At 39.6% G+C, this 27,244-nt stretch overlaps 1 protein-coding gene across 6 annotated transcripts in view; it reads right to left on the bottom strand.

Annotated features, from left to right (window-relative positions):
• SPEN (spen family transcriptional repressor) overlaps positions 1-27,244 on the bottom strand; it is a 294,674-nt gene that overhangs the window by 194,211 nt on the left and 73,219 nt on the right. For 5 of the 6 annotated variants that reach the window (XM_029578478.1, XM_029578477.1, XM_029578482.1 and 2 more), the window contains exons 2-3: positions 20,688-21,008; positions 13,947-14,423 (exon numbers count right to left, since the gene is read on the bottom strand). In XM_029578478.1, coding sequence (XP_029434338.1) covers positions 13,947-14,423; positions 20,688-21,008 — 798 coding nt within the window. The remainder of the gene's footprint in view (positions 1-13,946; positions 14,424-20,687; positions 21,009-27,244) is intronic. The other variant, XM_029578483.1, reaches the window with a different exon arrangement.

Raw genomic sequence — 27,244 nt, forward strand, 5'->3', positions numbered from 1 at the left:
TGCCCTAGGAGGCCATGGGAGTGAGCATGGTGGACTGGAATGCCCAAGCTATGCTGGAGACGCCGAGGCCCTCGGCACTGGAGGCAGCCATCCTGCCCAAGGAGGAGGAAAATGGAAGAGGTAAGGCAGAGCGGTCGCAGCCGTCTGCGACTGACGGACGAAATAGATGTATTCACCCAGGGTGCAGGAACCCTGGCGTATGTGCAGCAAGTCTGAAGCCAGCACAGAGACTCGGCCAAATTCTTAAAAGGCAGTGCTAAACTACTCCAGAAAGGTAAGGAGATTCAATAGGATGGGATCCCCTCACTCCCAGAGGGGAGAACCCCATGCCAAGGCCGGACCATCCAACAAGGAGAAGCTGTATACCACATACAAGGGAAGAGCGCAGCCTGAAGCTGAAAGTGCATTCTACACTGATTAAGGAATCCCAACATTGCTTGGGATCGCTAATGTAGTGGGGAGGTGCCGGGAACTGAGGAACCAGCCAGTTGACTGGTAATGGAGGCATATGCGTGGGCCCCAGGTGAAGATGGGGCAGATGCCAGTCAATGCTTCTAGCCAGAGAGTTAGACACTCCATGCTGTGCAAGTTGTCCCAGTATGTTTTGTTGCTCCTGAAGCCTCAGAGCCAAGCCTGGGGCTGCTTGGAGTAATGACAAATTTGCTAAGTCCATGGTCTCAGCAAATTGTTGAGTCTGTGGACCCTTAGGCTGGGGTGAAATTGGCTCTAGCTGTAGGGAGGAGCCCTGCAGGTTCTCATTGGCAATAGGTGGACCCTGGCGAAGCAGAGACTGCCCCTCATTCCCCTTGGTTTGAGCCTTTGGGTACAGAGGTCGGTAAGACTTAGGCGAGGATCTCTGGGTGTGGGCAACATAGCAGAGCCCGGGGCCAGGCAAGGGTCAAAGATAAGCAGCAAGCAGGTGAAAACCAGAGTCCAAGCTAGAGTCAGTGGCAGGCGGCAGACAAGCAAAAACAGAAGTCCAAGCAAGGCTCAAAACCAACTATTAGTCCGAGGAACTAGGCGCGTGGAAGGCTGGATAGGAAGAGGATCAGGCTGGGCAGACTAGGCAGGATCAGGCTGGCAATATGCACTACAGAGGTAGCTGGACCTGTCGTTGAGACACTGGAAGGTTGTCTGGACTGCCTTAAGTAGGAAGAAGAGCCAATGTTTTCTAAGAGCGCCGCGGAGGTTTTCCCCGCCAAAGGCCGTTTACGAATTGGAGCATCGGTGCGTGCACACTAGAGGGAGCCTACAGCATCAAGGCGAGTAGCATGACTTGAGGGGGAACCCTGCGAGCTATGAAATACAACATTAGCTAGTGTAACCCAGTTTGAACATTTGAAAATTCACATGATCCTAGAGGACAACCAAAACAAATTAACATGGCTACAGTCTCCCTCCATAAATCACTCCAAACTCACCCCCCTCCCCACACTCCAGTTGATGCCCTCTCTCTCAATCTTCACCCTCTCCTAGTTGTTCCTCTCAACCTCTACCCCCTCCAAAAGGACCTACTCTCTTAATCTTGTACCCTCCAGCAAACCTGCTTTCACATTGCCCAGCTCCTCTCACCTTCCCAATCTATCCCCTTTCACCACCCTCAAGCTTTTTGTATACCCATGGCTGAGCCTCTCATGTCCTTTTTATAATCCCCAACTGATCCTCTGTCATCCCCTCTCTCACCCCATCCCCCCTCACTCTCATCTCCCATCTATAATCTACCTGCCTCACCTCTTCCCCTCTAACTCTTTCAAATCCTCCCCCTCAGCTGATCCCTTCTCACCCTACATTCTCTTACAATCCGCAGTCGATCTTCTGTCATTCTCTCACACCACCCATAGCCAATCCCTTTTCATCTGATCCAACCCTAAACCCTCCTGCATCTAACCCTCCCTTCGAACACCCATTTCTACAAAAATACCACTGATCAGGGTGAGCGGCAACATTTTCCTTTGGGCCCCAGACCAAAGGTATATGACAACTGGTGGAAAGAAAGTAGGCTGATGACAGGGGTGACATTTTTCAGTTGTGAGTGCAGAGAGATTCAATGGTAATCTCCACCAGCCCACACACAATGAGCCCTCCCCTACCCTCATGGCTGGCCCCAAGTTCAATGGTCATCTGCAAGCAGCAGCAGCATTTATGAAAGCCTTTGAGTCAGTGCAAACTCACGGGCTCTGCAACAGTCCCAGTCCTTCCTTATGCAAGGCTTCCTGTTACCTCAGAAACTCATGTGAAGGCAGGACCACTGCAAGGCTTATGAATGCATGCTGGCTCACAGGACCCATAATAACTTCCACACTAATGCTGCTTCCGCTGGTGGCTGAAAAAGATTGCTGTCTTAGGCACTTGTGACCCCACCTAAAGGTTTTGTGACCCCACTTGGGGTCTCAACCCACAATTTGGGAAGCCCTGCCATACTGGGCAAGATCAAACATCCATCAAGCCCAGAACCCTATTTCCAATAGTGGCCAATCCTGGTCACAAGTACCTGGGGCAAGATCGCTAAGGTAAATAGATTCCATGCTGCTTATCCCATGGATAAGCTTTCGATTTCCCCAAGTCCACATTAATAATGGTTTATGGACGTTTCCTCCAGGAACTTGTCAATTTTTACACTAACAGCTTTCACCACATCCTCTAGCAAGGAATTCTATAGTTTAATTATGCGCTGACTTAAAAGAAATAAGAAAATATATATTTTTTTAATCTACCATTTAGTAACCTTATTGCATGCCCCCTAGTCTTTATACTTTTTGAAAGAGCAAACAACCAATTTGAGTTCACCCATTTCATACCGCTCATTATTTTATAGAACTCTATCACATCTCCCCTCTCAGCTATCTCTTCTCCAAGCTGAAGAGCCCTAACCTCTTTAGCCTTTCCTCATTGAGGACTTGTTCCATCCTCTATTATTTTGGTCACTCTTCGCTGTATCTTTTCTAATTCTGCTATATGTTTTTTGAGATATGGTGAACAGAATTCTGCTATATGTTTTTTGAGATATGGTAAACAGAACTGCATACAATAATCAAGATGGCAATATTATATTCTCCATTTATTTCTCCATTCCTTTCCTAATAATGCCTAGCAATCTATTTGCTTTCTTGGCTGCAGTCACACACTAAGCGAAGGATTTCAACATATTCTCCACAATGACACCTAGATCCTTTTCCCAAGTGATGACTCCTAATGGAGAACTTTACATTAAGTAGCTATAATTTAGATTCTTTACTAAGTGCATCACTTTGCACTTGTCCACATTAAATGTCACTGCCATTTGCATGCCCAGTTTCCCAGTCTTGCAAGGTTCTCTTGCAATTTCTCACAATATAATGGAATATAAATAAATAAATCCTCTTGTGAATTAATAACTTTGAATTATTTAGTGTTATCTGTAAATCTAATCACCTTACTCGTTCCCATTTCCAGGTAATTTATAAATGTGTTAAAAAGCAGTGGTCCCAGAACAGATCCTTGTTTTCTTTTAACCAGTTCCCAATCCACAAAAGGGCCTAGGAAGATCCCATGACTTTTTAATTTCCTCAGAAGTCTCTTATGAGGGACTTTGTCAAATGCTTTCTGGAAATCCAGATACACTATATTGACTGGTTCACCTTCAAACAAAATGAGGCAGGTAAGGCAGGACTTCCCTTGGCTAAATCCATGTTGGCTTTGTCACATTAAACTATGACTACCTTTATCTTCAGTAATTTTGTTGTTTATGATAGTTTCCACCATTTTGCTCGACACAGACCTTAGGCTTACAGATCTGTAGTTTCCTGGCTCACCTGTGGAACCCCATAGTTTACAAATTACTAAAAGTATGTCTGCAATTTCAGTTTTTCAACACTCTGGGATGTATACCATCTGGTCCAGGTGATTTTAGTTTGTCAATTTGCCTTATTATATCTTACAGGTTCACTGAGATGTGTTTCATTTCCTCTGAATTGCCACCGTTAAATATTTCTAGCATTGATAGCGCCTTTATATCTTCCTCAGTAAACAATTTAGTCTCTCCACTATGGCCTTGTCTTCTCTAAGTCTTTTTAGGAAACATTGGTATGTTTCTTTCCTCTCAAGATTTTTTTTGCTACTCTTCCTTTTTCAGTAATTCACCAACAATACCATAGGCATAATACAGAAAAAAAAAAGAAAGTTAGAATATAAGCCCAAACCCACGTTACACTCATACCAAGCCAGAGACCAAAAAACACCTCTTAATATCCAAAGTAATGTAAACTTTTCTCTAATAGAAACCTGAACTTTAAGTAACATTCTGATTCAAATGGCATTCTGAAATCAACTTATAAACAAAAGTAGGAACTGTCCTCAAAATTTCCTTATCACTAAAGATTTGAAGAAAAATAGACAGTGCTTGCAATTCATGACTTCTCACTAAACAGAGTGCCAACAAAAAAACAGCTTGACTATCAAGAAATAAGGAAACCGAGGCCTAGGAAGATTCTAGCCTGGTAATGGACTTTTAGAGTTAGAATTAAACAACTTCATTGCCCTAAAAAAAAAAACTTACCGTACATTATCTGGGCAGGAAAATAATTGTTTCTACTGAATTACATATTGTAACATGGCTGGCTACTGCTATGTCTTTATCAAGTTAAAAAAGTTAATAAATTTCAAAGAGGCTTTAATGACTAGAATGGTTTTCTCCCAACACCAGAAAGGAAACTTTATAACATTATAACAAGATTTATTTGCTAAAGCCTTCATTGACTTTAGTAAATGTTTCATTACCCTGAACAGTTTTTTGTTGGGTTTTTTTTTTTTGGGGGGGGGTTTAAGGAATGCTACACAACTGCCAAGTCAGAAATTCTGAATCTAGGTTTAGATGTAGGTCCAAGTCCTAGGCTAAAGATTCCACTAAGCATTTTTCCTTAAGGTCTCAAAACCATGGACTTCTTGGCCAGTAAACTGCTATCAATTACTCCAGATGATGTAGCTTCCTAACTACTTACCATCTTTCTTATCCTAGACCACAAAAGAAAAACATATATCAAATAGTATCTGTACACACCATCCATGCATTTATAGAAATGCTGAAAAATCTCAGAAACTGCTGAAGACACCATGTGTTCAAGTAATGGGATCCCTCACTTCCTGCTCATGGGTAGAAAGTATCTTGATTTTCCATTCTCCTAGTTGAAGGGAGAATTAGCTCAGCCTGTATATAAATTAATCTTTCCTCCTATATGAACTGCTAACAAACAGAGGATTCCTCTCAAAAACCTTCAATCTCCACTAGAAAAGAGAGGGAGGGGTGATCCAAGATGGCTGCTGTTGGCGTCCACGCCCGATGAGGCTCTCCACTTTCTAATTTCCTCATACAAAGCTTCCTCTGTTTCACAGATAGGGAAGCATAAGGGAAGGCTTGCACTTACCCGGAGGCTTCTTCGCTGGTGACTACTGGCCAACGCCAGCGGGGCCGAAGAACAAAGAGACATGCGCGCTGCCGGCGGCGGCTGAACAGCGGAGAGACCTGAGAGCCGACGCCAGCAGGGCCGAAGAATGAAGAGACCTGCGCGCTGCCGGCGGCGGCTGAGAGACCCTGCGCACCACGGGAGGCGGCTGGAGAGACGTTGCGCACCGCGGGAGGTCAGGCCAGAGGCAGCTGAGAAATGGAGGCCCGGCTTATTGGGCCAAACAACGAGAAGAGGCTCCATGTGAGCTTGTGTGTGAGTGTGAGTGTGGTAGAATGGGTGCATGAGTGAGAGCTTGTGTGTGTGTGTGGTGGAATGGGTGCCTGGGTACGTGAGTGAGAGCTTGTGTGCCTGTGGTAGAACGGGTGCCTGAGTGCGTGAGTGACAGCTTGTGTGTGTGTGGTAGAACGGGTGCCTGGGTGCGTGAGTGACAGCTTGTGCGTGTGTGGTAGAACGGGTGCCTGGGTGCGTGAGTGACAGCTTGGGTGCGTGTGTGGTAGAACGGGTGCCTGGGTGCGTGAGTGACAGCTTGTGTGTGTGTGTGTGGTAGAACGGGTGCCTGGGTGCGTGAGTGACAGCTTGTGTGTGTGTGTGTGTGGTAGAACGGGTGCCTGGGTGCGTGAGTGGCAGTCTTGTGTGTGTGTGTTAGAATGGGTGCCTGGGTGCGTGAGTGGCAGCTTTGTGTGTGTGTGTGTTAGAATGGGTGCCTGGGTGCGTGAGTGGCAGCTTTGTGTTGTGTGTGTGTTAGAATGGGTGCCTGGGTGCGTGAGTGGCAGCTGTGTGTGTGTGTGTGTTAGAATGGGTGCCTGGGTGCGTGAGTGGCAGCTTTGTGTATGTGTGTGTTAGAATGGGTGCCTGGGTGCATGAGTGAGAGCTTGTGTGTGTGTGGTACAATGGGTGCATCAGTGGCAGTGTGTGTGGTTGTAAGTGACAGAGTATGTGTGAGATTGTATGTAAGTGACAGAGCACGTGCGAAATTGAGACAGACTGGTCAGGGAGGTGACTGGTGTGTGTGTGTGTGTGAGGAAGAGATACTAGTTAGGGAAGTTACTAGTTTGTGTGAGATAGAGACTGGTTGTGGGCCTTAAGAAAGAGGACTGTGAGGACATAGCTTCAGCAGCCACTGCTGCTTCTGGTGAGTGCTATTGGTCTGCAAGGGAAAGGAGTAGGAGAGTTGCTGGAGAGGGTAAGTAAAGGCAGCTTTTTAAGTTTATTTTTCTTGATTGACTGCCATTTTAATTATTGGGTATTATGTGATGTGTCTACTGTTTTGAAATATTTTGATATTTAGACAATTTTTATTAATTTTTATGAGTTTTTAATTGTTGGATGTTATTCTGTTCATCAGCTGTTTTGTAACACTTATTAGTATAGTTTTACAATTATTTCTAAGTGGGTATCTATAGCAGCTTGGCTTGCTCTGTTTTCCCAATAGGAGGTGTATTAGTGTTTAGGGCCTGGTTACATATTTGTAGTGGTAAATTACTGTCTTTTCGTAAGGAGGGGTATTGTGCCTGCCAGTAAAGAGAGTTTTGTTTTGCTTTTACTGAGATGTCATCAGATCCAGAATATCTTTTTTTGTATGGTGAGCTGTACGGGTAATGCCCTAGTTCTGCTCTGCACCCATTTTTGGGGGTCGACGTGGTTCCTGAGGATGCAGAATGTATATTTACATTTTGTCCCGTGACGGTCACATGTTCAGTGTGTCACGCACTTGAGAACCATCTGTCAGGTGTGTCCCGGCCGAAAAAAGGTTGAGAACCACTGCTTTAAAGGATCTGAATGACCTCACCAGAGAAGGATCTGCTGTCCTCTGTGCTTCTCAGACTCCTTTGCTTCTAGCACCAGGTCTGCCACAATTTGTCTAGTTAACAGCCCTATTTCAGATTTTGCAAATAATTCTGACCTTCAAGCTTTAGGGCAGCTCCCTTGAGAATATTGGATACTCCTCTCTGGCATTCAAAGTTGAAAGTAATTTAGAGAAAAGGCCTAATCCTACTCTTACTTGTGAAAGGAGACACTGGCATTTGAGGATTTATTTATTTATTTTATTTTTTTTTTAAGATTGGGGGTTTGCCTTGAAATGTTTATTGAGCCTGTCCACAATATCAAGATCTTTCTCAGCATCACCCCTGAAATTTCTAGGATTATCACCTGCTTCTAGCTGCTCTTTATGTCTTTTAGCATCCAGGGATTTATTTTATTTATTTAAAATCTTTTCTATACCGTCGTTAAGCTAGTTGCCGTCACAACGGTTCACAATAAGGCACATAATTTCAAACTTGATTTATATTAACTAAACAGGTGCCATCAAATACTGCTTTCCTTTCCAGATTTGCTCCTTCACAGACCAGGCATATTGATCTAGCATGAGAAAGCTACATCAGTTTCCCCTCAATCTGGGTATGGACAATCTCATCTGTCTTTCTACCCTCACTTTTTTCTCCATGAGGGAACATCAAATGTTGGCAGTCAGTACAGGACAAAATGGCAATGCATGCACGTGTCTTCCAAATCAGGATACAAACTTCCTGATATTGCAAAACATTAGCTCTAATCACTAACAAGGATTCAAACATCGCTACTACAGAGGTCAAGGAAAGAAAGTAAGCTAGGGTGAGAAACCCATCACCTCAGCCACAATACGCAGCCTGCTCCTCCCCAAACGTCCCCTGACATTTTCAGCAGTAGCAGCACCAGGACAGAGAACTTGCTTGTGAAGGAAAGAAGAAAAGTTGCAGGAAGCACTAGCAAGTGCTGTGGCCCTGCACCCAAGGTATGCTCCCACCTCCCAGTATTGCTGCCATCTCTTCTTTATTTCCTGCCAATGCTGTTACTACTTTGAATGCTTCTCATACAATGCTGCTGCCAGCAGTATTCCTCTCCCACCCTCCAGCTATTACTATCTACCCTCTATCCTTCCCACTCTCCGTCCCACTACTGCTTTCTGCATTGTTCTCCTCTTCTCATGGTCCTGTTGCTATTCTGCATCTTTTCTAACCCTCCTGGTGTTTTTCTTTGGATTACAGTAGAGGAAAGAGCACAACTTTGAAAGAGGAACAGGAAAAGAAAAGGATATATAGAATCTGGAAGGGAAGAGGGGAAAGAAAAACATGGAAAAGGAAGAGAGAATAGGACCTTAAGAAAGGGGAAGACACACAAGAAGGATGGGGACAAACAGAAGATACTGAAAGGGGTTAAGAGTAAAAGATGGAAACCTGAAAAGAGGCACGTGAAAAGAGAAAACAAAAAGGTAGTAGTAGGGTTGATGGAGAGATGAAAGGAAAGGAGAGTTGAAGGGATAAAGAAGGGGAACAGAACTGACCCAGGTGGGTAAAGGGAAGAGAGGAAAGATTGAAAAATAAATTGAGAAATAGGCAGGGGACTAGAAATGCGATAGAGGAAAGCGGCAGTAAAAGAAACTGGAGCGAACATTAGCCTCAAGCAATTGCACCACATCCCCATAAAAGGAATGAATGGCGAGGGGGAGCTAAAGGCTTGGAGGTAGGTGAAGGAAAAAAGAAGGCTGTAGACCAAGAGATGAAAGAGATGCCACATAGGATGTGGAAGGAAACAGAGGAAAAATGATTGTGAATGGAAACAGGAAGAGAGTAGTAGAGAGAAAGGTTGTGGAGTAAAATAAGTAGAATGAGCAATTCCTATGTAGTTTTAATTCTGGCCCTAATGCATTTCTTATGGCAAAATGTGTAACTCTCTCCTTATATGTCATCTGAAAGCACTCCAAGTTTAAAAGCTAAAACAGTCTTGTTTCCCCAATGACTTAGCTCTACACCAACTTTGTTTGAGCTAGGTGTAACCATTCAAAAGTCATAAGGAGAAAGGCGGGGCAGGAGGAACACACATGAAGACCGAAACAGCAAAAGCATCAGTAAGATTTTTTAGTGTATTTATCTCATGCCTTTTCATTGTATCTCTTTGAAATGAACTGAAGATAAAAATGGAGAAGACAGGGGGCACTGTTTGCCATGAGGCAAGACGGCTGCTTAATCCTAACGCTCCGCAAACCCTCACCTCAATCACCCGATTTAGCACATAACGTGAGCCTCAGTGATAACAAGAAAAGGCTGTAAGGTATCCTTAATCTCCCCTGATGACTGCAAGGAAAAAAGGAGCCGACCTGCAGAAATTTTCAGGGAGGTGACATGATGTCCCTGGCCCAATTAATTGAGAAATATGCCTTAACGCCAAACAGCTTCTTGGCTTATGCTCAATTTCGACCTTTTATTGCAGAAGCCAGTAAAGCACAAAAATTGAGAGGGTGCAGGTCTCTCTTTGAGAATATGTGCCTTGCAGCAGATGCCTCAACCAAAGGAGTTTCCAAAATATATAGCATGTTAATTACAACTGGTAATCCTTTGCATACTCACACTAAGGTGGGAGCAAGATCTGGGGGTACCAATTTCTCCAAAGTTGTGGGATATCATCTTTAAAAGAGCAAATAAATGCTCCATATCGGCGCGGCTACAGGAAAATAGCTATAAAATGCTCTATAGATGGCACCTAACTCCTGAAAAATTGCATAGAATATATCCTACGGTCTCATCTAAGTGCTGGAGGAAGTACGGCGCTCAGGGTTCCTTTTTCCACATATGGTGGGAGTGCAAAGCGATAGCCGCCTTCTGGCAAATTACTGTGCAATGGATAAATCAAATTTTTCATACTTCCTTATCATTGACTCCCATCTCTGCATTATTAAACGGCCCCATAGATGGGTTGGATAAATACCAACAACAGTTGTGTATATATATTTTGAGAGCATCTCGCACAGCTATCGCCCAACACTGGGCATGCACGGGGGTGCCCACATTACATGAAGTAGAGGCCAAACTACAGACTTACTGCCAAATTAGATTTCTTGACAGCAGTACAACATGATAGGATGAATGGCTTCCCATCTTAGGGTATGGGGACCCCTCAGTACATGTATCCAAAACGGATAACGATAACTGGTTTATCACTTTTACTATATCCTCCGCTCTAGGAGGGAACTAGGGAGATGAGCCCCTCATTGTATTAAGGGAGGGAGAATGGAGTAAGTCTGGTATTTAGGAGGTACTAAAGCTCACTGATGTATTTCTATTTGCATATAGAGTGGTAATAGTGATGATGTAACTGAACCTGCATACTCATTTGTGGAATTACAGCACCATGAAGATTGGAGATGAAGCGAGAATCATATGATGGATGACGACAACAGTACAATCGTGGGGAAGGGAGGGGAGGGAGGGAGATCTACTATTGCAGTCTATTGTTTATGATACCTAATCGTTACTCATGATACTGTTTCTTGAACTTTGTCTTACTAAATGATGTCTTTTGTACAACAGTTTTGAAAGTGTACTGCATTTGAAAACTTTAATAAAATTTAAATTAAAAAAATGGAGAAGACAGTAAAGAAGGGAGAAATGGTTGTAAACAGATCTTCAGGATATAAAAAAAAAAAGACAAACAAGAGGAGTAAAAGCGAGCCCTATGCCAAAAAAGTATTTATGCAATCCTTAGTATTGAAAAAATTGCTGCAAAAAATATTTTTCAATACCAATAAATGCTATGTGAAAATTCAATATAAAATGTTTTCTGCCCTGGGCGGTCTTTTTACTCAGAACATGGAATGACTCAGCAAGCTACCACTCATTATTTCATATCCATAGCCTCACCCCTAGATCTTTAGCATGTTAGTGATTATGGCAGACACTGTGATTAAAAATGTCTGTAGTCAGACTTCAGGCCAGGTACTAACGCTAGATGGCCCTTTTCATACTTTCCTCTGTCAAACTCACCACTCACCCCAGATAAACCTCAACTGCATACATGCCAAATGAAGATTTGAAGAACAAGGATCCTGCTTCTGCATGCTGGAAGACCAATACAAATAATGAGATAGGAGTAGCAGCAGAATGGATACTGGGAGGAAGGTGACATCATAAGAACTCTTCCTAAAGGTGACTGGTCTGCCCAACCAGCAAGTGGTGCTATACCCTACATAGAACAGGCTGACAGATGTGAACAAAGCAATTTGAATATGAACTGTCAGCTCACAGAATGACACACAGAAACGGAAACATGCTTTAGCTAGTGCATTTAAAGATTTTTTTTTTTTTTTTTTTTTAACAAAGGACAAGTAAATGCAATGAAATACTGCTCAAATTGAGTCTCCCAGGAGCCACCATTAACAGCCAATAGGAAAAGCAGTCTAATGTTTTCAGCTCTCAGCATAAATGGCCTACGTAATAATGCATTTGTACTGTGTAATAACTGAACATACAGAAAAAGTAATTTTTGCAGATATCAGCTACAAGCCATAGACCAAAACAAAAGTCTTCTTCCAAATTAACATCTCTAGTGGCCTATGTTCAGCACATAAAAATACATGCATTGGATAATTTTCCAGGATCACCACCAAGCCATTTCCTAAGCACACTTTAGGTTCAATGTAAACATATGTCATATCCATTAAGGATGTTAAACACTGTTTAAGTAATATTATGCAAAAACAAGACAGAAAAAAAGTATAAATGTTTTCTGATACCAATCAATAAAACAAATGCTGATAAGACTGCCCCAATATACGACAAGCAGCATGAGAAAAAAAATTCATGGAGGTGCAGGTGACCAGAGTTGATAACTTACTCCAGTTTCCTTACATCATCTGCGCACTATACAATACTATGCATGAGACTTAGAGAATAATGATGGCCAATATCTACTCTTTGATCATTGCTAAAACCTCCAATTATCTGAGTGTTGATGCTCTTTCACCATTCTTTTATTTCTCTTATTCCTACCCTCCCATCCCAATGTTGTTCTGCATAAAAATTGCTGATGAATGTTAGAAAGTTTTACTTTGCCCAGCAGAAAATAATTAATCCTAGTTACAAAACCTGGAGTTTTTTTACACTATCAAAATAATTGCTTTATCTTTATTAAAATATATAAGGAGAAGCTGGTTAGATCAAACAAGGTGTCAAATCAAAGAAAATACTAGTTTTACAAGAAGACACTATTTTTACTTACTTGCTAATCATTCTGATTTAGTGCCAACAAATGAATATTGTTTTAATGTTGGTGTGCTCAGTTTTGCAATTCTCGAAAACAGAAATTAGGATACACTAAATATCTTCCACTCTAGAAGTTTGCTCTGCTTATCCAGTACTAAAATGTTTCAAATTATTCTGTTCCAATCTGAGCTGGCTATATAACTATTATACAGTACTGTTGGATTGGTTAACATATTTCTTTTCCCATGTTATTTGAAAACAAATTAAAGTAATTTACACTAGAAAGGAAGAAATACAATTTATTCAATAGTCACAACTTTCCAATTTAAAGCACAACAGTAGAAACAAAAATTGTTTGCTTTTTTTTTTTAAAGATAAGTTGACAAATAGAAAAATGTTGTACGGATCACTTTTTTTTGGTTCTGAATTTTTATTTAAATTCTTATTAGCTACTAAGTGTTTATACAGTTTGAAAGCTATGCTCAACTTGAAATACAAATAAATCAGAGCACTAGTATGATCCTCAACAGAACCCCACGCTATATAAGGCGCTGAAGAATATATTCCAGGAAGGAGATATTTTAAATAGGGGTCTATGGTCATAAAAAAAAAAAAAGGCAGAAAGCTACACACCACAAAGTGTCAAAATAGTTACACTTTTTCAGAATGTGATCTTTTATGGCCAAATATTTTTTTATAAGATTGCATGGCAATAAGTTTGTTATTAATAGTATCATCATCATATGCCTTGCTGGATGGGTCATTCTGAGCAAAATTAATATAAAATCTTTCAGGATACTTCCCCTCTCACCTCCTCCTTCTACAAAAATCAATTGGTCATTAATTTGAAATTTAAAAAACAAACATCAAAACATCAGCATCATGCAACTGATGAAAAATGATTAATTTTCCAGGTCAACTAGAAAGGGCAATGAAGACACCAGTCCCTATTTTAATGTACTTGTATTCAAACTGGTCTTTAGGGCTACCCCTCTGCCTACCCAATATTACCAGCCAATTGGGTTTTCAGGATATACCTAATAAATATTCATGAGATTTATCTGCATACATTGAAGGTTATGCATGCAAATTAGAGATGTTTAGAAAACCCAACTGGCTGGGAGGTGCCTAAGAATTAATTTGAATACCATCATTTTCATTGATTTAATGCAATACTACTACCATCAATATACTATATTATCAACCTACAAAATGACTTCTAGATATATATATATATCATACACACACATATATATGAATGTGTGTATATACACGTGCACACACTTGAACCATTGCTACATGAGTATTATAGGGTTTGTAAATCTGCCATCATATTAATTTCCCTTACCGTAATATCACATCTTTTACAAATTTTGACTTTGTTCTTTAGAGAAACCTTAGAGAATTCAATGTGTGTGTGTGTATATATACATATACGCACTTTATTCCATCAGCTCTGCTACAATATTAAAAGGCTGTTGAAACCTACCTGTCACTACTGGTACTACTGCTGCTGCTGACTGAATCACTACTTGAGGATCTACTCCTAGAGCCACTGCCACTAGGAGATCTTGTGGGTCTAGACGCTTGACTGGCCAGTCTCTGGGGAGACTGGGTTCTGGACTGTGATGAATGTGGCGAACGACTTCTGCTGTGCTGGTAATTCCTATCTGGCCTTCTGCCTCGTACCTCCCGCGTAATATCATCCCTGTAGACATCCCTGTGAACCACACTGGATAATGTAAACTGCTCCCGTGCCCTAGGTTCATAACGAGGATCATGAGCTTCAAAGCGGTTTGGGCTTCGACTCCGAGAAGTATAATAGAGCCCGTGCTGTAAATTCCGTTCTCGAGGGTCTCTATAATATTCCTGATCGTAATGTCTTGTCCGATCAAATGCTCCCGTCCCCCGTTCATGGTGTCCATAGGCACTATGTTCATAAGCACGCTCCCTGTTATCTGAAGCCCTGTATTTTGGAAGGAAAAACATATTTAAATCAGAGAGTGCTAGCAGCATCCAAAGCAAACATGCACACATTCGCTCAGGCATTCTTATATGCATTTTTTTAAGCCTCAAAAGCAACAATGCTTCAAGAACATAGTAACAAAGAAATAGTTTACTAGACTTCAAAGCTCTGTTCAGATATACTGCAGCTGAGTATTTTTGTGTTAATAATCAGATTGGGCTTTCATGGCCAGTGTACCACATACCAGAAAAAAGGATAAATCTAATTTCTTCATGACATATGTTAGTCCCCAAATATATATTTTCTAAGCACTTTATCACTCCTAAAATGAATAGTGAATATGAGTATACGAATGATTTTTTTTTTTGTTTTGCAGCAGTTATCACAGAGATTTATATTATTTTAACTTTCTTTTTACATAGTTGAAATTTGTAAATTCCTGATCAGAGTACCAACAATAATGTCATCTAAACAGCACCTTTATTTAAAACCAGTTTCTTCATTTCTTTTTAGTGCTAGTGTAAGTACTCCAACCAGGAATCTAAACACCTATAAACAGAAAAAAAAAAACCTGAAATGAAAAGCTAAAAGTTGGCCATGTTAAGACAAAAAATAATTATTTTCAGACATAGATTAAAGGTCACCTATTAAATGGGAAATTTCATCAACAAAAAGTTTAGGTAATTGTTTCTCTGAATGCCTGTAAGTCTTGTTCAGGTTAACCTGATTTTAAACTTACACTGAATTAAAGTTTATTATATGTATATGAAGAATGCATCATAACAAATGAAATAAAATACATTCTGGAAATTTTACTCCATTTTTTTTTTTTTTTAGCAATGGACTGAAATTTCTATCATCATTTGCAGTGTTCCTAGCACATTTAAGAAGCATCAGCTCCATAGTGATTACATGCTTCCAGTACTAGACTCCTTACTAGGGAAAGTAATTCCTCATCTATCTGAATGCTTAACAAACTAATTGCCTTTAATGTGAAGGGCTAGCAGGCATCCATTTTGCCTTTTATATATAATAAACAATAAATTTTTTAAGCATAAACCACACCCAGTTCCTGTTTTTGTCCAAATTAGAAAAAAGCTGAAAATACTAAAATAAAGCAGCTCTCTTTTTGGGTACTGGGCTATTCTTTAGTCAATTGTTTTTGTAGTCTGAAGCTAGAGGCTAAAGAAGAATTTGTAGAAACTGCTTTTAATGCCAGTCCTCAAAGGCCACAAACAGGTTTGGTTTTCAAAGTAATCACAATGAGGTCAATATTCAAAGCTAGCCATTTAAGTAACTTGGCTGGATACAAAACTTAGATTGTAAGCCCTCTGGGGATAGGGAAATACCTACAGTACCTGAATGTAAACCGATGTGATATCTCAGATCGAATGTCGGTATATAAAAAAAATAAATAAATAAAACTTATCCAGCTAAATTACACGACATATTCAGTGGCACAGCTATTTCGCTGAATATACAAGTATATAATCGCACTTAGCCACATGATTTATAACCAGCTAAGTTAGACTTGCATAATTTATGACTAAGTCGCTCCACCCCAGTCCGCCTACTGCCCACCCACAATTTATGTAGCTAAAAAGATGGCTGCATAAGTGACTTATGCAGTTACGTGGTGCCGTTGAGCAAAGGTGCATATTCAGCCGCCCACCACTTAGCCACATAAGTTACACTACATAATACAGCTAAATAGCGCTGAAAGTGCTTTGACCTCAATAAGTGAACCATAAATACAAATTAAAAAAAAATACATGAACTAATCCAGTGTTTCTCAACTTTTTGTAACACAGGGACCAGTTAGCTACTTTCCTTAAAATTGAGTGAACCAACTGCAGCACTGATGAGTGTGCAGGGGGATGGATACACTCTCCTCAGCCAGTTTTTTGTTTTTTTTTTTAAACGTTCCACTAGCTCATCAAAAAAAAAAAAAAAAAAAGATATAGCCTTCCCATCCCCCCTGTAAGCCAGCAACATTTGGACTTTGTTTTCATCCAGTTGGAGCTGGTCTCAAGACTAAATCTCTGGGATGGGAACAACTGCAGCTAGATGTTAATGAACTACCACAGGATTGAGTCAGCAACTGCTCCAGTCTCAGGCCTGTGATGGCTTTGTCCCCTCCTGGCTTCTATGCAGGAGGTGGGGTCTGAGAGCAGAAGACACTGACTTAAGTCTCATATCAGCTGCAACCAGAAAAAAAAAAAGTCTGCAGGTTTGGGGCAGGGGAAGAGTCAGTAAAAGTCTCTGCTAGCTGTGGTGCAGGGTACAGTACAGTGAATGCAGCTGCATCCTCATCCCCCTGCAATCACCAATGCTACACAGATTTGCAAAAATGGTGATGGGACAAGTGCCAATTCACAAATTGGTAGCCGAAAACACTAAACTAGTCTGAAATCTTGGACCAAGTGTATACAAATGTAATTAATGAATATTAGATATCAACATCCTAAAGCCCAGACCTATTTATGGCCCTTGAGGACTGAAGTTGAGAACCTATTTTCTACTCCTCGTGGAAATCATGCCTTATTCAATTTTTTTTTAAATTTTTCTAACAAATTAACTGCAGTGAAGTTTTTGTCTGTGTATTTAAGGAGTGAAAAAAAAAGTACAATAAGGGACAAATATTTTTCCTCCATGCAGGTATGAGAAAAATGTTTTACAATATTACTAAACTTAAAAATTAGCAATTTTCTTTATTTCAAGGTTTAGCTTTGAAAGGAAAATGTGGATTTTTATCATCAATTCTATATTCCTCTTTATAAACTGTTTTTATATTTAAATCTGTTTATTAACTTTATAGAAAATATAAAACACACACATCTGTAAAAATATGTATAATGGCAGATGGGCTTGGTGTCTGTTCTAAATACACCAAGCACCAAAAATAAGGGCAAACCCCCAACTTCCCTGCAATTTATAAACTGTTTTGTGCATCAGAATCATGAGGTATTTAACAATGGCAATGAAAGCCTCAAGGCAAAGCATGGCACAATAGTAAGACGCTTCTTTCAGAGAGGTTTATTATCCAATATTTTTCTGGGCTTTATATTGATTTGTGCACATATTCAGGCATTTGAGTTCAAATTTTCAAAGCAAATTCGTGTGCATAAGTTCGCTTAGAAAATTCAGGATAAAGTCTGCGCATAAAAGGTACACGCAGACTTTACCCCCATTGTGCAGATATAAAATTACCCTTGCTATGACTCAGGTCTCTTGACTCAAGTGTCCTGAGTCCTATAAAAAATAGAGAGATTTGGAATATGTTACGTTGAAAGAAAAGGACAATGAGTATTTTAATATCGTCAAAAACTCATGACAAAGGCCAACTACATGGCTCAGCAACACAGCTATATACTGTCATGTAAGAGACTCAGGCTTGATTCTCAAATTTGACTTCTGCTCCACAGACTGATCGAAACTCCTGTAAAGACAGGATTCCCAGTCAAGAGATGTAGAAGCCTTACCAGGCATCATGAAATAGCAACACTTTGGATCAAAGTTATACTTGTGTCAAGTTCCAGAAGGTAACAGTCCATGTTTTTCGCTTAAAGGACTACTACTGGGCTTGGGAGGTAAGGTGTTAAAAGGAGTAAATAAAAATGGGGGGAACCCTCAAGTAGCAGCAAATAAAGCTTATGGTATTAAAGTCTCAATGGAGGTCAAAAGCTCAAAGCAGCACAACACTGCTATGCCATAAATTTTTTTTAAAAAGACAAAATCTTTTTTTGGCCTTTTTGAGTAGGTTTAACTTCTGAAGAAATGTGTAAATAGGTTTTTATATCCTTGTAAAACTGGAAGAGAGATTTAAAGTTAACTACAGTGCAGTCATTTCACTATCTTGCACTCTGTATCTGTGTTTGAAATGCACAGCTTCATATACACATTTTAAATTCAAACCTGAAATTTGCAGAAGAGTGAAATGAGGACTGTATTCTGTTTCAACAAACTGAAAGTTCATACTAATGAGAACAGTACAGTTAGGAGAACATTAGTATGTATGCTACTGAGGAAAAAGAAACAAAGGGACATTAACAAGAAATTAACACTAATAAGCTAATTTTGTTAAATTAACAGTTCACTTGATTTGGCCAGGCCTATTTCCAGTACAAACCTGTTAAACAAAAGTTTCAGAATATGGGGGATTTTCTGACAATCTCCCAAGATTCTATGTGCACATACTTCTACTTGTAAATAAAATATTCAAAATTTATTCCCCGTCTTAAAGAAAACATGTTTAAGCTGGCCCTCTTTCTTCCACGTTCTTCCTTAAAAATCAATTACAAGATCTTACACCACAATCTGTCTCCAGCTACAATACTTGTCTTCCATCAGAGGAAATGATGTATTAAAAACTTTTATTTTTAGTGGGTCTCCCAACCTGAAGACCAAAATGGACCAAGGATCTTCGTTAATACTTTGAACTGTTTCATGTCAGTGACTCTCTTCTCTATTGCTTTTTTCACCAAAGCAATCTAAAACTCAAACTACTAATGGACCAAATCTAAAATAAAAACTCACTCGTTTCTTGCTTTTTAGAATGTGTCTGCACACCTGGAGTGAGTTGCTTGCAACTTGAGTATTTAGGAAACATCTAGACATGGCAATAAAGTGTGTCTTCATTGTTTTGATTCAGGGTTGTTTTATGAGTGCAGAAACAAAACCATTTTATGTTGGCAATTTCTATTCCCTATTGAACATTAATCAACGAAGGCCAATTTCATCATTAAATCATCAGAAGAAATAATACTTCTCAGATCAAACATGAAACTAAAAAGTCCTTATACCATGAAAAAGGATATAGAAGAGAGGCACAAGAACTAGCAGGACTTGTAAGGCTAAGAATCTAGCACTACAGCATTTAATTTTAATTATCTATTAGTATAAGATACTACAAGAGTTAGTGGAAAAAGAGTTTGACTTGGGTTAGGAGAGGAGCTATATACACAGGGCAGGACATACCAACCTTTTCCAAGTGTGGAACACGACCTATTTTCCCAATTAAATCTAGGGAGAAAACTGTGAACATAACTTCCCCAATTTTGGCCTTATAGGGGTAATCCACCTTCTTAATGGGCAAGGGTGTCAAATGATATTTTGGATGAGCCAACAAGAAAAAAATCTCAATAAGACCATCAAAAAAGAAAAAGAAAAAAATTCCACTGGATGCAGTAGTTTCAGACTGAAAAGACAATTTTCACCCCCAGACGACTTCTTTGGGCCAGAGGATACCCTGTCAGCGCAGCCAATATGAGATGTTTTTGTATGGTTTTCATTCCTAATCCTGACTCAAGCAACTGGCAACAAGAACACCCAATATTAAAGGGTTTATCATCCTTAACTGATCAAAACAGGTAATCTTGCAGTCCAGTTTTATAGCCATCCAGTCAATTTTTGATTGATGCATCCACAAGATTATTAGCACAAGGTCCTTAAAAGGTAAGACAGTTATTCTTAGAAAAATACCATAAAACGTGTTTTGTTTTTATAAAGACTAATCATAATCCAATCTTCCTTTTGAGGTGCATAACATAATTCATAGTAGTGGTCCTTATTCCAACATTTGGAAGACAAGTAGTTGTACATTCCAAACCTATCCCTCATCTGAAAAAGGTATTTTATGCCAATATCAAGAAAATTAATTCCAACAGGAAAACCGTGCAGATCCATTATGGAACCATCCATTACTGTAAATAGCCTTCTTGTCTTCTCAATCCAATGACATTCCATGGTTAAATGTTGGTTGTAGAATCCAAAGTTGTTACACATCAAGAAACTCTTGAGAATATGTATTTTAGGATGAAAATCCAATTAAACTGTAAGATGTAAAAAATCAACCACCACACTTCAGGCTTGCTCAGTACTCCTAGGATATCCACAGAGAACTTCAATCCATGGTACAGCAATAAAACTCCATGTGGCAGAACGAATAGATCCAAGGAGGCCTTAAGGTTATCCAGGTTAAAGGAAATAGGATAACTCCATAATTGCCACTGACCATAGAAATTCCTCCATCTTTAAACCAACACCTTATTTCAAGAGAAGACATCCAACCAGCTGCAGGAAACATCTTCAATGGCTCCACAAGACACCAGCCACTGGGATTGAAATCGCTTCCATTTCCAACCCAAAATAGGAAACAAATAGAATTCCCAAAATTTTACATCCATCTGGGGGCCCTAAGTATGAGGTTCTGTTCCTCACCATATCAAATACACAATACCTGCCTACAGAAATCTTGGAACTTACCCATCAAGTCTCCTCTCATAGCGTCCTTCCCGTGCATGAAGTGATGGTGGGGGGCCATAAGTGGGCCCCCCACCACCTCCTCTGAACCCAGAAACCTCTCTACTACGAGATGCTATGGAAACTGTATCATCCAATCCCCGTGCAGCACTCGGAATGGTGCCCGGTTCATTGTAATCCGTCCGAAGGTCCCTATCTCCCATTTTGTTGACCGAATTATGAGCCTTCTGTGCACTTTTGATGTCCACAAAATCCACAAAGGCCGCCACTCCACCTTCTGACCCCCTTTTGGGCAGAATTTTGACACTTTCAACGCGTCCATACCTAAAAGGGAGAGTACAAAAAACAAAAGTATTAGTGTTGATGGAAAACAGTTTAACACTGTCAGAAATTCTTGCTGCATACTAACTGCAATAATTCTTAATTTCCAACTGGTAAGTTAAAAATTGTAATTTGACATTCGTTAGCACAACAATATCAATACATTTTAACTGTATACACAAATACATATACAAAAGCAGAAATCCCTAAAGTTTTATTGATCATGTGAAGCATTAATGAAAACTAGAAGCTAAATCAGTTTTTCATGGCTATATCGGCCTCCAAATGTCTTCCAAACTGTCTGCACGTCACATACAAATATACAGGATAAATGTATATCTATCCTGTATGAATATATACATATACAGATCAGGAATTAGATTACCAAGATGTCTGAGATTTCCAATATAATACCTATACCACTGGCAAGCTAAACATTCTATTAGTATACATGCTATTGTTGCAATTTTTCCTTTAGTTCTATCAGCACCATCTACTCATAATTCAATGCAATTTTTCTGCAGTAGACAGAGCTAAAGGAACAGAAACTTGACGGTGCTATGTCCAGGGTTCCCTGCCCTACAGCCTGAAAAGGCCATCGAAACAATAGCCATGAAACCACCCCAAATGCCAGTGAGTGATGGCCTTACTGTATATAGGAGTTTCTTTCCCCAGCAGCCAGGGAGCAGAAACACACCTCCCCTCGGCCTACAAAAAAGTGACAGAAAGGAGGAGAGAAAGACTTTAAAAAGATGCAAAAGGAAGGAGAGATGAAAGGGAAAGAAAATAAAGATAAAAGGTTGAACATGGTATCAGAGGGGAAAAACAGTAAATAAAAAGGTTCTAATATGATGGAAATCAGACTGTTGAAGACAAGGAGAAAAAAAAAAAAAGACATGTAGGGGAAGAGGAAAAGAAGAGAAGTTATTGGGTAAATAGTGAGATGAAGAATAGAAAATTGTGGGCAGGACAGGAGGGGAAGGGAATGGAACCACTTCAAAAATGTTCCCATTACCAGGCTGCCAAATTCAGACTGGCTCCTAAAATTTAAAATCTTTTAATTCTTAATTACTTTTGCAATATTTCTATAATTGTCCTTTCATGATCAAAGTGTATATTGTGTAGATTGGTGGCACAAACTCCTACTTTAATGTATTTTGATTTGCATTTGTTAAAGAACAGAATATGACAAATGTACAAGAATGTGAAGACATTTACAAGGTCCCCTATATTTTATACATACAAATACTTTTTTTCTTTTTTTAATATTGTCCCATATGTCAATCAAGAAAATGGTATACAGTCACTAATTTGGTTCACGTATTGATTTTCAACATTTTTGATACTTCAAGATACTGAGTACTAAAGTATCATTGGGGAACTGTGTAATGTAAACTATAAAATAATAAACTACAGAATAATAAACTACAGAATCTTACACAAATCCCTCACCATAATCCACAAAACTATCCACAAACAACTCTCGTTGGACCTCCAGATCCCCCTCAAACTCCACACCTCATCCAGACCCATCAGAGAAATATACAAAGGATCTCTTCAAGCCCCCTTCAACCAAAGCCACACGCCTCTCCGCCACCAAAGAACGAGCATTCTCGATAGCAGGACCCACTATCTGGAACAATTTGCCACCAGACCTCAGACAGGAACCCTGCCTACAAACATTTCGAAAAAAACTCAAGACCTGGCTATTTCGCCAAGCGTTCCCATAATCGTTCCGCTTTAGGAACTTTACAACTTAAGCCTACCTTGTAATATACGTTGCTAAGTCCTCTTATACCCTTAATGGTTGTCTCTCCCTTTCCTCTCTTTTTCTTCAATTCCCAAGTTTGATCTCCTTGTTAAATGTAACTTTGCCTCCTCTGATTGCTCTATTGTTAAATGGTTAAGAGTGTTATCCCCAAGTTCCATGTAAACCGATTTGATATGACATTCGTCATGAAGGTCAGTATATAAAAGAATTAAATAAAATAAATAAATAAATAATAATGTAATTTGTGGGTAAAACAGCATGCTTCAGCATAAAATGTTAATTTTAGGCTGTATTTTGTTTGGTGAAGCTTCCAGTGTGCAAACCAAATGAGTGGGATACAACTATTTCCAATAACTGTATGATTTTTGAGATTGCACTACTAAAATGAAGCAAAGCACCCAGTTAAAATGTTGCTTTGTTAATATATAAGACTTAGGGGGTAAAGTGTACAAAGCAGCAGTTGCTATCCTTAACAGAAACATGGGGGTAACCTGAAAGAAGCGGCAGTTGCTACCATAGGAAACTTGCTGGGCAGACTAGATGGACCATTTGGTGAGTGCACACCTATGCAAACAAATGTCGCTTCTACCACATAAGTGGGGGGATTTTAAAAGGAGTGCACTCCATCACTGCCACTAAAACCAGTTCTTTCCCAGTTAAGAGATTCGCTTCCAACCCCCCCCCCCCCCCCAATTTATTAGCCTTCCTTCCTCCAGTTAGCCAAGCCTCTTAAAACCCCGCTGATCTGCCTAGTTTTCTTTATCACTTACAAATCATCCATAGCAGAAGTAAAAGGATGTAGCAGGGGCCCTCAGAACATGGCAGGGCGTGCAAGTATTTACACACACATGCCTTGAAATGCCCATGCCACATACATGCCCCACTCCTTTTTGAAAACTTCCAAAATATGTGCGCTCCGGAATAAACATGCATATCTCAGTGGCTTTTAAAATCTGCTCTACGAACGCAAGCCTAACATATTCGTGCATCCCCTAGTTGATGTATGCGCTAGGCTTTTAAAATTCACCTTTAAGAATCTCTATGGTGAAAGAATAATTATTTCAAAGCCCATTCCTTATCTGGTTCCAAAACAAACAACAATTAAGGTAGAAAATTCAGTAGCCTCCATCTCCTCATTCTCTAAAATATTAGATAACTTTAAAAAAAATCGAAGGAGGCCTGGGAAACTGTATTCCAACCTAAAAGAACTCTACCAAATACAGACATTATCAGTAGTAGGACCAGACTGAAAGATACACAACCACAGAACCTTGGGAAGTGGCCACAAATCAGTCATATATACATACATTTAAAAAATTTAACAAATAAAATAAAAGATCACAACACAGGTTATATAGCACCGACATAGTACAAGCTTAACAGATTTCATCTTCCACTTAATTTATTTAAGGTACAACAGCATCAACTAAGTAGGGTACAATGCAAACAACAGAAATTGAAAGAGAAATCATGTACTGGAGTAGAAAAACCACCTAGTAATTACAGCAGGCTAAGAACCAGGAACTCCAGGGTTCAAATCCTAAGAACATAACTACCATACTGGGTTAGACCGAGGGGCCACCAAGCCCAGTATCCATTTTCTAAAAGTGACCAATCCGGGTCACAAGTACCTGGCAAGAACCCAAAGAATAGATAGATCTCATGCTGTTAACATCCAGGGGTAAGTAGTGGCTTTATCCAAGTCTACCTGGTTAATAATTTATGACTTCTCCAGGAGCTTGTCAAAATCTTTTTTAAATCTAGCTACATTAACTGCCTTTACCACATCCTTTGGCAATGAATTTCAGAGCTTAATTGTGCAATGAATGAAAAATAATTTTCTGTTTTAAATGAGCTATTTACTAACTTCATGGAGTGTTCCCCTAGGTTTTTGTATTTTTTGAAAGAGTAAAAACACCAATTCACATTTATCCATTCTATTCCACTCATGATTTTATAGATCTCTATCACATCCCTCCCTTCTCCAAGCTGAACAGTCCTAACCTTTTTAGCCTTTCCATTTGAATACCTTTCTCTGTACCTTTTCCAGTTGAACTATAACTTTTTTGAGGTGTGGCAAACAGAAATGCACAGCACTCTCTGCGTAGTCTCACCATACTAGAGTACCACACCTTGGGCAAGTCACTTTGCCTCCATAGACACAAACTGGGAGAAAAGCCTGAATGAATCTGGCCCTTATATTTTAATCTTTCTGAGGACAGGGAAATACCTACTGTACCTGAATGTAACTCACTCTGAGCTACCAATGAAAAGGTGTGATCTAAAAAATTGTAAAAATATCACTCTTTTGTATGTTCTCATCTTCTATTCTGCTTGCTTGTAGAATTTAGTAGCATTTAACAACATTAGCATTGACAATATAAAAATTGATTTTTTACATCTCAACATCAGAAAGCTCCCTCAACTATACACACTTTTCCTCAATTCTACACATGATGCTCCTGCTATTAAATTCCACTCAGTGATTGCAACATCCTTGGTAAGGGGGTCATCTTCATTTAAAAAACATGTCCCATATCTTGGATTTAAATCACTGTTTATGGATATCTCTTCACTGACATCCACCACACAGTCTAGTTTAATATTTCAGCAGCAGCAAAAGGATACCTGCAGCTTCAACAATCCAATAGACTAGGTCAAAGGCAACAGCGCACAGAAAGGATTGTTTGGGGAGGAGGATTTTTGTTTTAACTGTTTAAAAGATATTTTCTTAAACTACATATCTGTATGTACATTATCACACAGTAAACTATTCAAACCAAATTTTCACAATGTTAATGAAACCCACCTTTTATGATGCTACAAGAGATTCTAAGATGTAAGACCTGGTAATGATATTAAAACAGTTAAACTAAACAATTTAGAGGATTTTCAATTCATTGTTCTGGATATTGCTTGAAATGCTTTTCTGAACAACATGACACACGCTATGAATCACCAAAGTTGTATTGCATTATTGAATTCTCCAAGTTTATTTTAAACATACAGAAGATAGCAAGTAATGCCTCTTGATCCACTCATTTGAGCTTTCTACTGTGCTGGTACGGACCTTAATCTATTGTTTTTACCCTCTCCCTTAGGATCTATCCTATACATGCTTGAATTCTGCCACTATTTTAGCTCATATGAACTCTGCAGGAGCTCTGTTCTCAGATGTTCACCACCTTTTTCAATGAAAAACTATTTTCCCACATTCCTTTTGTGTTTTCTTCCCTTCAGCTTCATATGGCAATCCCTTATCCTTCAGTTTTTCATTCCATGTAAATTATTTTCTGGTACTTTACGGAGGCTTACTAGATATTTGAATATTGCATCATACTTCCTCCTTCCCATCTTTTTTCTAGAGTACATTTTTATATCCTTCAGTCTCTTCATATATGGTTTATAGTGCAGTATACAAAAAAAAAACAAAAAAAAAACATATCCCACTCAATCAGGCTAACATACTGAAAGAAAAAAAAAAAAACCCTCAAATTGCACATATGTTTGGTGCCCAAAATCACTTTTTGCATTTAAAGAATTATAATCCATCCATCAGAACATCAACTTCCTTTCAAGCAAAATATTTAGAAGTGTTTCTAGTTCACCATTTTTAAATTTTTTTATGCAAATAATATTTATCTAAAAGGTTTATAGTGAAGCCCATGCATTATATTATATTGGTAACCCTCCTTGGCATTGCCTCTACCTTTGTCAATGTCCTTTTGTACAGGTGATCTCCAGAACTAAGTACAATAGTAAAGATAGGGGCCTATGCAATATAAATTGCGGAAAGCAGGCGCTGAAAAGTCAGCACCTGCTTATGCAATATCTAAATTAGGGGGTTGCGCTAAGGTCGCACAAGCGACCCTAGCGCCTCCTTGCTAACGCGACCCCACCGTGGCTGCCGGTTATGAAGACCGACGATGGTAAATATGGCATCTGTTTTCATAACCCACCGTCTACCAGTAATGAAAACGGACGCCGAGTTTATCGGTGGCCATTTTCATTACTGGCAGATAGCAGTTATGAAAATAGACACCGAGCAGGCATTAATAGCTGAGCGATACATGTGCGTCTGAGACGCACATTTATTTTTTTTGCATGCGGAGTGAATGAGTAATAGGCTCATTCACATGCATTTGCATGTGATGAGTACTATTACATTCACTTCGCGTCCGATGCGGGTTAAATAGGCACTAATCCCCCTCTTGCATAAGAGGGTGGATTAGTGCCTATTTACCCTGCGCCAGAGTGCGGGTTATACAGTGCGCTCAGCTGAGCGCACTGTATTGCATCGGCCCCAAGATTAGGTAACATTACTTTCTCTTTCTACTGATACTGGGTAGTTGCTCATCTGGGCACCAGTGATCATTAGACGGTATGATTTCATATGCCAGCTAAGAGGAAGGGAAGTCACACAAAGATCAAGCTCCTTGATTTCAAACACACACACACTTTGATAAAA

Source organism: Rhinatrema bivittatum, chromosome 15 (assembly GCF_901001135.1).
Source record: "Rhinatrema bivittatum chromosome 15, aRhiBiv1.1, whole genome shotgun sequence".
Taxonomy (NCBI): Eukaryota; Metazoa; Chordata; class Amphibia; order Gymnophiona; family Rhinatrematidae; genus Rhinatrema; species Rhinatrema bivittatum.